General features: G+C 46.9%; 1 protein-coding gene across 1 annotated transcript in view; it reads left to right on the top strand.

The window, feature by feature from the left end:
• The first annotated feature begins 576 nt into the window (after nucleotides 1-576).
• The window catches only part of CPB1 (carboxypeptidase B1), a 35,604-nt gene continuing 21,556 nt past the window's right edge, over nucleotides 577-14,624 (top strand). The window contains exons 1-3 of the mRNA XM_066348041.1: nucleotides 577-735; nucleotides 851-926; nucleotides 8,872-8,996. Of these exons, the coding sequence (XP_066204138.1) occupies nucleotides 665-735; nucleotides 851-926; nucleotides 8,872-8,996 (272 nt within the window). The 5' untranslated portion in view covers nucleotides 577-664. The remainder of the gene's footprint in view (nucleotides 736-850; nucleotides 927-8,871; nucleotides 8,997-14,624) is intronic.

A 14,624-nucleotide genomic window follows, 5' to 3' on the forward strand; every position in this document is an offset into this window, starting at 1 on the left:
ACAAACTCGAATGTACTAGAAAGGACTTCTCAGGACGATGGAAACACCCTATACCTGATCCGGATGTTTATTACATGGATGTATACATTCGTCAAAACTCATCAAAATTTACACTTAAATCTGTAGAATTGATAGTGTGTTATTCTCAACTCAAAATTTAAAAAAAAAATAAAATGAAGAAAGACAAATATCTGGAGATGGAGAATGATTTGACTTTGAGTGATGGGCACACAACACAGTCAACAGTTCAAATGCTCTAGAGATATTTACCTGGAACCCATGTACTCTTATTGATCAATGTCACCCCATTAAATTTAATTTCTCAATTAAAAATATATATATATTTAGAGAGAGAGAGAGAGATTAAAAAAAATTTTTTAAGTCTACAAATAGATTCTATTTTAAAACTCATTTATCTTCAGACTGTTCAAGGTCTGACATTCAAATTGGACAGGTTGGAAGTTGAGATTATTTGTTCTGTTGCCACAGGTGTGGAAAGAGATATCCTCCCAGCCTTTACACAACAAGCCACCAGGGCTACCAGGCCAGGAAAACCACTCATCGAGATTTGATAGCGCCTATTTGCAGTCCGAAGAAGGACGCAGAGAACACGCCGGGGTTATAAAAGCGGGTGCAGCGCCCGCAGAAGGCCCATTCAGACACGATGCTGGCGCTCTTGTTTCTCGCGGCCGTGGCCCTCGCGTCCGCTCACCACTCCGGTGAGCACTTCGAAGGGTAAGTGAGCAGCCCTGCTTGGATGGACCAGCCCTTGCTTCTTGCTCGCTCCCAACTCTGAATGCGTGACTCCACTGAACATTGTCCCTGCTTCTTCTGCCCTCGGGCCGTGCAGTGAGAAGGTGTTCCGTGTGGCCGTGGAAGATGAGGAGCACGTCCGCTTGCTGCGTGAGTTGGCCGCCACCAGCCAGGTAAATAACCATCCTGTGCCATTGGGGGTACCGCAGGCTCACCCTAAAAGCCTCGCTTGCCCAGTGATTTCACCAAAAGAGGAATGGCGTGAAATATGAACCGTCGCGTTTTCGTAGCAAGACGTAAAAACTTGATAAATGTTTAGTGCCAACACGCCTTTTTTTAAAAAAAAAAAAAATGGGATTGCCATAAGCCCCGCGGTGTGATCCATCCCGGGTAACTGTTTAAAGAGCTGACAGAGCGTGACACCTGGAGGGGCTGGAACTGTCCAGGAACTGTCACAAAGGTCATAGAACATCTCGCGGGCAGTCACTTCCTTCCTAAGGCAAGAAAGAAAAATGAGCGACTTCGACATCACCCCCAAACCGGGCTTCGGTCCAAGGTGACATTCATTTCCACACCCCATGCATCGTGGGCTCTCTTTGATTTTCCTTCATTCCAAATCAAACAGCTTGAGTGTTCCCCACCTCGACTCGGGCCCTCTTCGTGAGATGAGATGCGGTGGGGGAAAGAAGGGTAAAAAAAAAAAAAAAGGCTTTTAAGAAACCCAAAATCTCTATGCTTCTTTAAGAAACCCACTGTATATGGAACAAGAAGCTATGGCTGATCACAAATAGTTCACTTAGGTGGATGCCGTTTCTTCACAAATATATGAACCAACATAATCTACTAACTCTTAAATTGCTAGCTATCCAGCTACCTTTTCTTTCTATAGATTTTTTTTCTTTTTGCCCTGTAAGGTATGGGGTGGGGGTGGGGGGGTAATCAAAGTAGACAGTGTCCTAATCTGAGACAGATTCCGAAGTTTAGCATTAAAAGATAATATAAAGTCGTCTACTCCAGACTTCCACTCAAATCTGGAATTCCCTCCCATAGAAATTGCATCCCGGGTGGCTAGTCTTAATAAAACCAGTTTGAGCACCTCTAGGGAAAGGAAGCATTGCAGGCTGTCCCACCTGCCTTTAAAATGATTCTAATTGTTACATAAGTCTGAAAGCGACCTTATCTAACTCTGACCCATTGGACCTAGCTGAGACAAAAACCGTCTCGTGTCGAAGATCGATCTCTCCCGGGCCTTCCACCGTTTCTCTGAGCGCTGGCGTACAGGCACCTGGTAATTCTGGTCACCTCTGGATATTGCTCAAGCTTTCTGTCTATGTTTCTTTTCTAAAATGTAGCTCTCAGGGCTGACAGTGGACCTCCAGGTATGCCCTGATGGACACATCCTGCAGGGTCACTGCCTGCCTTCGTTTGTAAAGCAGACATTTATTCAGGGGGCCCAGGGTTCTTTTTAGCATCTTGAACAGTTATTGAATACTCTCAGCTCATAATACACCTACGGCCAAACAAAACCATTAGGTTGGTTGGGTTTTTTTTTTTTTTTTCTCTCAAATGAATCACCCTCAAGGAAGATCTTCTTCCTTATGTAATTGACTAATCAATTTTTTAACCAAAATGCAAGATTATAGATTCATGCTGCTAAAATTTTATCTTGATAGCCTGTTTGCAGCATGTGGAGATCATTTTAAAAATGAATTCAGTCAGTCATCCAGGGCAATAACTCTTTCCCCCAACTTTGCATCCCCAGCTCGTTTGCTAAGTGTGCCTTGTCGACCTTTATCTTTGTCACTTGTGAAGAAAAATATTCAGCAAGTCAGGGGACAGCCCAGAAGTAGAGGTCTCCTTCGCGGTTTATCCATTCAATGAATTCTGTTCTTCTCGACCCTCCAGGGTGACGGGCATCGTGTTAAGCCCCGAGCACGATTCATTGATGAGCTCTTCTTGGATAAGGTTGCTGCGTTATCCATGTTCCCGGGGTGTTCCCTACAGATAACACCGTGCTTTCTGACCTGGGAAGCAGAGTAGACATGAAGAGAGGCGGTCAAATGCTTTGCTGAGCTCCAGAGAGTCAGCAGAGTCAGCAGCACTCAGGCCAGTGATAGTAACACGATGAAGGGACCAGGCTTGCCTTGCTCTGGCTTTACGCCGTGCCAGTTCCCAGGGATCGCAGCTTCCTCTTCCGACCGTTCACAGTCCACCTGCTTCCCGTTTACTCTGCAGCTTGGCCAGCGCCCATGCCTGCCGGGGCCTGGGAGCTCCCTGCGGGAACTCACCTGTTTTTTTTCTCTTCATGAAACCCAAGACTTGCCCACTGCACTCCTCAGTGGTCCCTGAAGGCTCTGGTTCCCCTGAGATTGCCAAGGAAGGGCTACAGTCACATCTGCGGGACATTCTTAGTTACCTGGACGTCCGCATTTTACACAGATCCAGAGTAGAGGGTCCAGAGTCAGACCGCCCAGGGTTCCACTCCTGACTCTGAAATGAAGCAGCAGAACTCACTTTCTCTAAAACAAAGGGACTGGACCTGGCCGTTTTGCCAGTGGTAGAGCGTTGGCCTGGTGTGCAGGAGTCCCGGGTTCGATTCCCGGCCAAGGCACACAGGAGAAGCGCCCATCTGCTTCTCCACCCCTTCCCCTCTCCTTCCTCTCTGTCTCTCTCTTCCCCTCCCACAGCCAAGGCTCCATTGGAGCAAAGTTGGCCCAGGCACTGAGGATGGCTCTGTGGCCTCTGCCTCAGGCGCTAGAATGGCTCTGGTTGCAACAGAGTAACGCCCCAGATGGGCAGAGCATCGCCCCCTGGTGGGCATGCCAGGTGGATCCCGGTCGGGCGCATGCGGGAGTCTGTCTGACTGCCTCCCCGTTTCCAACTTCAGAAAAATACAAAAATAAATAAATAAATAGAAAAGAATGAAAAATGAAACAAAGGGACTTTTAGCAGAACTTACTTTTTCTAAAGGACTCCCTACCCCTGGCCTTGAGGCTGGTTTCCCAGGCTGTGGCCTTGGGCCGGTTCTGGGAGGTTGCAGATGTTCCCAGAATGTTTCTTCCTGAATTAATCTTCTAGGTAATCATTGTAAATAAGCTTGTTTCACTGCTTTGTTTTACTGCTAGGCTCCCCTCCTCCCCATCCCCCACTCAGTGTGTGATCCTGTCTTTAAAAGCTAACTTCAAACTGTGTTCGGGGCCACATGATTTGAATGACTTAGGTCTCCTTGTGGTCGCTGGCTTTAAAACAAAGAGTACTTAATTTGGCTAATTAATAGTTTGGCAAAACATCTGCTTCTCGCTGTTCTGATACAACAGCTCCACCACCGGCTAGCTGGGTCTCAGGACACCTCTCTGGGTCTCAACATTTTCATGAATCAAATGAGGAGAAAAATAGTACTGACCTTACAGGATTGTTGTGAGGTTTAAGAAAAAAAAAAAAATCAATGTAAGTAAAGCACTCAGAACCTATATAATAAGAGCTACATAAACGTTTGTTACATCTGGGATTTGAAAGGCAACTTACACGGCCAGTGTAATACCCCTCCCTCCTCGTTTATGAGGGTAGGGGGAGCCTCCATCTTCTCTTTCCAGAAGGTTATTTCTGCTAACATTGTAACATGTGAAAACATTCTTGACTTATATTCATTTCACCTCTCAGTAGAAGAAACAAAAGACAGTGTTAATTCCTTGGGAAAATAAAACACAAAGCCAGACAGAAGTGAAATAAGGCTCCTTTCTCTCTTCCGGCTGCAAACACCATGCTACTGCTCCAAGCGGTGGAAACGCCTGTCTGTCTCTTCTGTATCCATTTCATTCCCAACAGGATTGAAAGAGAGATTTCCATTCTCCCTCGTGATCTTGCTCTTGCGAGTACAGCACATTCTGGACTGTAGCCTTCCTGATGAAATCATTTCAAGGGCTCCTAGTTTTCATATTTATCCTTGGCCATGTGTCCTCCCCCCCCCCTCCCCCCCGCCCCCGGCTTTTGAACCTGTCCTTTTAGAAGTTCAATGTGTTGGAGAGATCTGTGACTACAAAGGCTCCCCCTTTCCATCTGTAATTGTCTAGTAAGGGCTTTTCTATCTCCTTGTAATCAGGGTTGAACTTGTTCTTTATTTTGGTGACATTTACCATAGAACCCACTCTCTTTTCTCCGTACTGTGTAAACTCTGTTTCCCTGGTTTAAGGTACATGATTATCTCTGCCTAGAGTAAGCTGGTGACAGCCGTCCGATGTTCCCTTGACTCCTATTACACTAGTAAGGTCTTCCATGGGGCCAGGGGGAATCAAGCCTAAAATAGAGGTCAGTTCTACATTCAATAAGAAAGGAAAATTCCATCAAGATAAATGATGATTCTATAAGATGTTCAACTTATAATCAATGGCCATGTGAAGAAACAAATTTGTGTAAACTTGTGAAAAACCACAGCTTTCCCACACCAATATTCTTTTATAGGCCTATCTTATTCCAAAAAGAATTTGTGAGGGTAAAGAATTTTCACTAGTTTTGTGATATGTTTTAAGGACTCTAGTTATTAGCCAGCTGTCTGATTGAGTCGACATTCCCACAGTGCTATCACTTAAAGATATTCTTTTTTATCTTTCAGCAAATGTCCTTTGTGGTTCTTTGTCACTCAGTCTCCTGGATTATAATCCTATGACCTCAGTTCTATATCTTCTTAACATATAACTCAGCTCCACACACCTCAGTTTATATATTTTACTGCATTTCCATGCTTCAGACCTAGATCTCATTCACAAGGTCTTGGTCATTACTGAAATTTATATTTATCTCCTTGTGTTAATAATTTGAGTTTATTCTTTGTATCCATACTTTGATGCCTTGGTAAACATCTGTGGGGCTACAGTGTTGCTCCTGATTTGGGGCTCCAGTTCTAAGTACCAGGGAATAACATCAGTGTAATAACTCTGCATCATACTTGCCGGACTCTGTAGTGTTGGGTGTTGGTTTGTTTGCTGAACAATTTCTCCGTTGACAAAATGAAATTTTTAAGAGACCTCAAGTTAGGTGTGCAGGTCTTCCGCCAAATATATTTAGGAGATTTCTCTACCTTATTTTAAACAATCCATTGTTTTTACTGCAGAAATATATATATATATATCTATTTCTCCCCTCACCCTATGCAATATTTGGCAGAGCCAAGAGAAATGGGCAAGAGGTTAGGAGATCAAGGAAGGCAACTTTCAACCGACTAACAAAACTAGAACTACCCATGAGGCCAGGCTGTTGGGAAGCAGTACCAGACATACCCAGCCTGTATTATAACCACCACCAAGGATATCATGCAGACATTTATTGCGCTGAGTGGAAAGTTCCGTCTTCGGATAGGTTCTCCTTAGACAAAGATTCCCTTTGGGAAGAGCAGGGAGCCCTGGCAGAGGAGTGGGGAGTGATCTAGAGAAGCCGACAAGGGGGCCCTATTGGGTCCGTGACCGCAGAGGATGGCTAGAGCCTAATTCTCCAAGTTTCCCAGGAACTCTAGGAAGGGGTGCAAATCCCACACGTCAGTGTCATCTCCCCCAAGAAGGGAAGGAGTTGGAGTACCTAGACATCCACGTCCGGGGTCATCATTGAGCACATCTCTGAAAAGAGTTATTTCTTTGGCCATCCTGCCTGCCTCGCTCTGTAGGCTTGGCTTTTCCCAGTTCTCGGGGAATGAGCTCTCAAGCACAGAGCTGCAGACCTTGACGGCGAGGTGTCCCTGAGCACGCTGACAGGTCCCAGCGTTATGTATGGGCGGCCACTGCCAACCGGCTACAGATACTGGGAGGCCTTTGTGTGCTTCACCAGCTCTCTGTGCAGATACACCTCCCTCTCCCATCCCACCTTAGAATGGCAAGGGTTTATCAAAAACACGAATTCGGAATTGACTTTTAAACACGTGCTTTCTCCTACCCTGTGCTGGTCTTCGTGGCGCCTCTCTTTACAACGTGGGCCGACTGGATTTCATGAGCGGTTCCTTGTTTCCTCTGTCTGGACCATGACATAGCTTTACACTCCTCCACCACCTTTCTACAGCCCGTTTCATCCCCTCGTCTCTGACTCCTAGGGCACCTACTGGAGCCCGTCCTTGTCAAACCATCGATACTCTCGCCTTCCAACAGCCCAGGGGCAGACACACTCACACTTTCTCCTCCGGACTCCCTCCTGGTGTCACTCTGTGTCCCAGTCCCCTGACACACCCTCTGACCCCTGACCCATGACTCAGCACCCATGAGACACCTGCAGTGGCTTGAAGATTACCAGGACAAGACGCGGCCTATCGGGTTCTCCATGGGGGTGTCCAAAATTGGGCCTCTTACTATTTTACCTCATCCGTTTCTATTAAACAACCTCTAAGTCGGCCCAAACTCCTTCCAGGTTTCCAAGCAATGGTCTTAAATATCTCCGCCTGTCACATCTCCAGCTCGAGACCAGCTTGTAGACATCTAAACAGGGATTGTGCCGGACGCCGAGGTAGAGAAAGACCCACTGCCAAGTTCCCCACAGGCTTCGAGCCCTTGCCTCAGCTCAAGGAAGGAACGGGAAGACAGACCCCTACAGGAGGCAGTCCTTGGCCATTACTTTGCCACGGGGAGAGGAGATGGGAAAGCACACATCCACACAGGAAATCGTGAGAATGATCACAGACAACCTCCTGTTATTTTTGTGCATCCTTTTCTCTGGAATATCCCTCACGGGGACAGATGGCAGGCTGGATTTCTCACCAGTGTATTGCTAGTCTCCTGCACAGAGCCTAGCACATAGTAGGTCCTCAGTAATGGTTGATAAGTAATTGAACAAATGAAAATGTCAGTATGATTACTGAATCTTCCAGGGTCTTTTATTTCTAGCCATGGTAACCAAGAGGACCACTATGGAAAGATACATTGTTCTTCCCTTTTGTATCCCCCACAGGTCAGGAGCATTCCTGGGTCCACACAGTCCTGTGACACATACAGCACTGAGCTCCTCATAAATAAGTATATTAAAAATTAACGGCCCTAGCCAGTGGCTCAGTAGATGAAGCATCGGCCTGGCGTATGGACGTCCCGGGTTCGATTCCCGGTCAGGGCACACAGGAGAAATGACTACCTGCTTCTCTTCCCTTCCCTTCCCCCCACTTTCTCTCTTCCCCTCCTGCAGCCAGTGGTCCGAGAGTCAGTCTCACATGCTAACAATGGCTCAGTTGACTCAGCATTGGCCCCAAACGGGGTTGCCGGTCAGGGTGTGTGTGGGAGTCTGTCTCACTATCCCCCCTCCTCTTACTTAAAAAAAAAGAAAGCTCCATTTCTCTCTACTAAGTTTTGTGGCTCTAGTTAGTTCCTCATTACTCACTCAGCACATTTATCCACGACCACAAATACTGCTAACCCAATAAGCCACTGCTCCCGAAAATCAGTAAGTAGAAAAGAGTAGGCCCTGGTTGGTTGGCTCAGTGGTAGAGCGTCGGCCTAGCGTGCGGGGGACCCGGATTCGATTCCCAGCCAGGGCACACAGGAGAAGCGCCCATTTGCTTCTCCACCCCTCCGCTGCGCTTTCCTCTCTGTCTCTCTCTTCCCCTCCCGCAGCCAAGGCTCCATTGGAGCAAAGATGGCCCGGGCGCTGGGGATGGCTCTGTGGCCTCTGCCTCAGGCGCTAGAGTGGCTCTGGTCGCAACATGGCGACGCCCAGGATGGGCAGAGCATCGCCCCCTGATGGGCAGAGCGTCGCCCCATGGTGGGCGTGCCGGGTGGATCCCGGTCGGGCGCATGCGGGAGTCTATCTGACTGTCTCTCCCTGTTTCCAGCTTCAGAAAAATGAAAAAAAAAAAAAAAAAAGAAAAGAGTAGTTACAGAATAATGCAATTAACTAGCATGCTGGAAAAAAAAATAATTATATGCTTTTCATGATTGTTGATAATCAATTAGGGCTATAAATATACGTGTAAACATTTCTATCGACATCTGTTTGGTCCCAGTTCTTATTCACTCAAAGGATAAATCTCTAAGAGATTTCATGAATAATTTGAGTCTGAAAGTAATTCAAAGGAGTACAGCAATGGGGCGCTTGCCAATAATAATTTGCCCATGAGATTATAGGTGTCCAACACAATATATCTTATTCCTTACTCAGATCGACTTCTGGAAACCAGACTCTGCCGCCCAAATCAAGCCCCAAAGCACAGTTGACTTCCGTGTTCAAGCAGAAGATATCTCCACTGTCGAAGACTTTCTGGAGCAGAACGAGCTGCAGTATGAGTAAGTTTACCATTTCCAGCTATTGAAATTCTCTCCCACGTATGCACTCACCCACCCCTCTGAATACCTCTGGGAAGGTGAACGTTAGACCAAGTCCATCGCTCCCTGGGGACCCACAACTAGGTCATGGCATATCTGGCCCTGGATTCCAAATATTTTTAAGATGTCAGGGCTGGTAGATTTTGTGTTTAGTTATTGCTCTAATAAAAAATGATTTTGATTCTTGAACCCCAAATCTTCAGACAGATATCCGACCTGCTACTGGCTTGTAAGTGACCTATAGACTACAGGCCAAACCAACAGATACTCTCTTATCAGCTAGATACAGTTTTCGTCCCAAATGATATCAAGTCTCCTTTTCCAGGTGAGCAGCCAGACCTCCTAAGAGCCAGGAGGGCTAGTTATGCTCCTTCAGATTAAGGACCAGACCAGAGTCAGACTGAGTGGTCTTTCTGTCCTTTTTTCCCCAAAGCCCCGCTGTTCTCTCTAATGGTAGGAAACACATGGAGAGGACTGAAAAAAAAAAAAAAAAAGTGGTCCTCCAAAAGCCTAGAGTCTCCTCTCCCCAGAGAGCACCCTGGCTCACTTAAGCTCTTTAAGATGAGAACGCCTTCCCAAATAGAGAGGCTGGTGTCCACCTGTTCAACCAACAAACAGTGAGTGCCTACATATACTACATCCCAAAAAGGATAGAGAGGGTCCCACCCGCCTCTGAGGAAAACAGACAATAAATAAGAATCCCAATGGGGTAAAGATAGTTTATTCAATAAATAGTGTTGGGAACATTGGACAGATACATGCAAAAAAAAAAGAAAGAAAGAAAAGTTAGACCACCTTCTTACACCACCCACAATAATAAACTCTAAATGGATGAAAGATTTAAATGTTAGACTCTAAACCTTAAAAATCCAAGAAGAAAACATAGGTAGTAAAACCGTAGACATTTTCCACAGCAACATTTTTTCCGATAGACCTCCTCCGGGCAAGGGAAACAAAAGAAAAAAAATTAACAAAGGGGACGGCACCAAACTGAAAAGATTAAACCATCAGCCACATGAAAAGAGAACCCACTGAATGGGAGGACATGTTTGCCAATCACACAACTTAGAAAGGGTTACACGGAACCCCATTATCACCCACCGCATAACTTAGCTATCAGCTTCTGCCTGTGGCAAGTCAAAATTCTACCTTAAGAATGGACTGTCTTTTTAGAACAAAGGTATATAGCACGGTAAGATTCCAAATGTAGGCCCTGGCCGGTTGGCTCAGCGGTAGAGCGTCGGCCTAGCGTGCGGAGGACCCGGGTTCGATTCCCGGCCAGGGCACACAGGAGAAGCGCCCATTTGCTTCTCCACCCCTCCGCCGCGCTTTCCTCTCTGTCTCTCTCTTCCCCTCCCGCAGCCAAGGCTCCATTGGAGCAAAGATGGCCCGGGCGCTGGGGATGGCTCTGTGGCCTCTGCCTCAGGCGCTAGAGTGGCTCTGGTCGCAACATGGCGACGCCCAGGATGGGCAGAGCATCGCCCCCTGGTGGGCAGAGCGTCGCCCCATGGTGGGCGTGCCGGGTGGATCCCGGTCGGGCGCATGCGGGAGTCTGTCTGACTGTCTCTCCCTGTTTCCAGCTTCAGAAAAATGCAAAAAAAAAAAAAAGATTCCAAATGCGATGAAGATGGATGTTTGTGACATCTGGCTCTTTTTATCACCCTAGGAAGGACTTCTAAGTTCTAGCCTTTGGGAGCCGCCAGTGGCGTTCAGAACAGAGGAGGACCTCCTTACCTTTCTGTAGGAAGGAAGGTCAGGGACCATAAGCTAACCCTAGCTGCCGGAATGATGTCCTACTTCTACCCAGATCACGAAGTAGAAAAATGTCTTCTAACCACACATCAATCCCCATGTGTCGGGTGGAAAATTCATGTGTGTTTTTAGTGTTTTTTAAACTTTGGGGGAATGGTGTGTGAGCGCTGTCCCATCCAGAACACAGGACGTCCCCGAGGGCTGAGCTCTTGTTAAGTTCTGCTTCTCTGTTCACTGCAGAGCACTTCTGTGGCATATCATTTTCTAAATATTAAATAATAATAAGTCCCTAGAAATCCTGGAAAGGCGCACCAGCAATATCCTCGCCAGGGCTGCGAGCGGTCCCCGGGCGTCCCATGACTGCCTCGTGTGGTGACTACTTTGTATTCAGATTTCCTGCCGGCGGGAACTTGCAGGCCTGTTTATGGACAGTAAGAACCGTCCGTCCACTGCACAGCACCCACCCAAAGTAGCTTTCCAGATGCTGCCATGCGTCCAGCCCTCTTCACCAAGATGCGTCTCACTTGGCAACTTGAATCAGATTTCTTAATTAACAATTGACAATGTGTGTACCCAGAAAAAAAAATAAGGATTTTTCAATGCTAACGTTGCACCCTTTGATACAGAAAGACTAAGATTTGGCTGGTGTCAATCTCCAACCCAGAGAGAGACTGATTGTTGCTAACTGCCTGCTAGAACATCGTGTTTCTACATGTTTCAGATCCACACAAGAAAGTGTCCTTGGGAAGAAATGGGTGCCTAGTGTCCCTCCATAGCAATGGACTCCTCTTGTGGGCACTGAGCAATACTTACTCCTTTTACCGGAATCTGAAAGGTGGAGAGAACTGAGTCACCTCCCTCCTCGGGCCTTGTATTCTTTGCTTTGTTGGGAGTCCCCGTTATCTAATTTGCCTGTGTGTGTATGTTTTTAAAAAACAAGGTTAGATAGCGCTATAAAAGGAACATACAAAAGTATAAAATAGTACACAGCCTCTGTGTATTGGAGCTGTAATGCGGTCTCTATTACAGTAAGAGGCATTGCTTTAATCTCCTAGAATAGAAGCTCATTATTTAGTAATAATATTTTGTAATATAGTTAAACTAGTGCTTTGTCCTAAATCTAATAAAACCAGATAACCATAGGGCTGGAAAGATCATTTGAGGTCAATCTCCCCACCCCACCCCCGCACCGCCTTCAGGCAAAAGTCAGCACCACATTTCAACCTCATCCTGATGCTGTTTGGCAAGTCACTAGAGGATGCTCTTAGTCTTAGGCATCTTCTGAAATTTAACTTTTTTTAATGCCTCTTTGTCCTGGTGATTGATGAAGATGATTACTATGTAACATAGTAATAACGCTAACAGAAGGTCTTGTCTTAGTACCGAACAAAACAGCAGCCTCTACATAAGTCACTGGTTCCCCAACATCATCTGAATATGAGGACTGGCCCCTAAGGGCCTGTGGAACCTGCTTGGGCTGGCTCTGTTTTGCCATGAGGACCTGAGCCATGATTGTCCCATTCCCACAAGTCCCTGGTGCAATCCTGACTGCGTGCTCATGAAATTCCCGTGGGCGTGGGGTGCCTGGGAGCCATTTGCTGGTGACTTTTTTCCCTGGGCACCTACTACGAGGCCATACACCTGAGATGCTGCATTGCCTGCTCACTGATCATGGAGAAAATCTTGTTAAAGTGAAAACGGACGTCACTGACGGCTTCCTCTTGGATTTTGCCTTGGGCCATTTGGTCAGGAAGTTCTTCCTTGTTGGGCTGGATTTGTTCTTTTGATGTGATGACCTTGGAATGTGGATGTTTCCTTACAAGTGTCTGCTTGTGGGGTTTTTTTTCCAAGGTTTTTGTTTTTGCTTGTTTTTAGTTTTTAGGTATATTTGAACATCATTTTCTTAAACTGCCTCTATTTAGATATTAGTTCCCTCTGTGTTTTCCTGAATTTTATGAAAGCGGTAACTAGCAACTTGACCATGGTTTAATTTTTTCCATAAACCTCGGAAGACATTTATGTAAGTGACCAGGGCCTATGGATTGGAGTCAAGCTACTGCGTCTTAGAACTGAAAAGAACATTCGGTACCAGCTAATCGAATGCCCTCATTCCAAAAATTAGAAAAAATTCAGGCCCAGAGATGAAATTATTTTTTTTTCTGAACCCAGTTTATGAGTTCAGCAAAACTCTGACCTTGATCTTTCAATTTTGAATTTAGGATTTCTTCTGCTTCTACCCTCCTCCCAAATAATCCAGTGTAGGTGTGGAACACAGTGATAGCACTTACTGAAATGATTGCCCCTCACGACAGAAGGGAGCATGATGGTCCCTTCGGTTCGGGTCCAAAGCGCCCACACCCTAACCCCTGCAGCGTGGGAACCTGTCATCTTCCCTGGCAAAGAGGAGCGAGTGTTGCAGATGGAACTGTGGTTGCGGTTACTAAGCAGCTGCACGTAAAATGGGGAGATGACCCTGACGTGTCCATAGGTCCACTGTAATCACAAGGGTCCCTGAAATTGGAAGAGGGGGACAGAGGAGGGACTCCGATGGCGCGCAGTGAGAAGGACTCGAGCACCAGTGCTGCTTCCGAGGTGATAGAGAGCAAGGAGCCCAGGGCAGCCACCAGCGGCTGTCAGGGGCCGGGAAGCCGAGTGTCCCCTGGGCCCGCAGCAGGGGGCGCAGCCCCGCTGGTGCCCCCGACGCTAGCGCCCGGGGAGACCCTGTGTTGGACTTCTAACCTCCAGAAGCGTCCACGAGCCAGTTCCGGCTGTTTGCGGTCTTTCACGGCAGCCATAGAAACCGATGCGCTGACCAAGTGCCCACCAGAAAATGTTTCTTCCACGGGATCAATTTTAAGATCTGCTCATTTTCCTTAAAAAAAAAAAAAAAAAAAAAAAAAAAAAATTGACCTTAAGACAGTATTTGCCTTTTGCTAGGAAGTAAATAGCATTCAGTATTGATTTATTGCATTTTTCCATACGCCGACCCAAGTCCATACCCCCGTTCACCAAATGAAAGCAGGCAGGAGGGCGGCTCAGAGGGGGGTCCCCTCCGAACTTCACCGGAACGCCCTTGGGCGGCCAGGGGGAGGGCGGGACTTTTGATGCCTGGCTGTGATTCTCCCTGGGGCAGATCAGAATGTTTCTGGAGGCTTGACCGTGGCTAACAGAAGTCTCTGCAAACTGGCCTCCACCCATCACATTCACAGTGCTGTGATTAAGGACTTTAATGCTTGCAAACTGTTGCCACTTCAGAACACACCTCCTACTCGAAAGTCACAAGGAGAAACAAAGTTGCACATGCAGGTACCCTGGGGGCTGCCTCTGAGAGCAGGAACTTCCAGCTGCACAGTCATTTCTGAACCCCAGCCATGAGCCGGCCTCCAGGGCCAGTTTCCACATGACCGTGCCCTGGAACTCGTTTTAGATGGCTTTAAACAGTCGAAAGACAGGCATGCAAAAACTGGGTCTTCAAACCCAGTATTCTTTTATCTAATAAATCTTTCTCTTGTTAATATTTTTTAATTTCTACTCATCAAGGTACTTTTCTTTTTGCTTTATTTTTTTAAGCGAGAGGAGGGCAGATAGAGTCCCACATGCACCCTGACTAGAATCCACCCAGCAACCCCCACCTGGGGCCAATGCTCAGACCAACCAAGCTATTCTTAGTGCCTGAGCCAAGGCTTAAACCAATCTAGCCACTAGGTGCAAGACAGGAAGAGATAGAGAAGGGGGATGGGGGGGCAGAAGCAGATGGTCACTTCTCATGTGTTCCCTGATTGGGATCGAACCCAGGATGTCCACTTAGCAGCCCAGCCAGGGCCTTAAGGCACTTTT

The sequence above is a fragment of the Saccopteryx leptura genome, chromosome 8 (assembly GCF_036850995.1).
Source record: "Saccopteryx leptura isolate mSacLep1 chromosome 8, mSacLep1_pri_phased_curated, whole genome shotgun sequence".
NCBI lineage: Eukaryota > Metazoa > Chordata > Mammalia > Chiroptera > Emballonuridae > Saccopteryx > Saccopteryx leptura.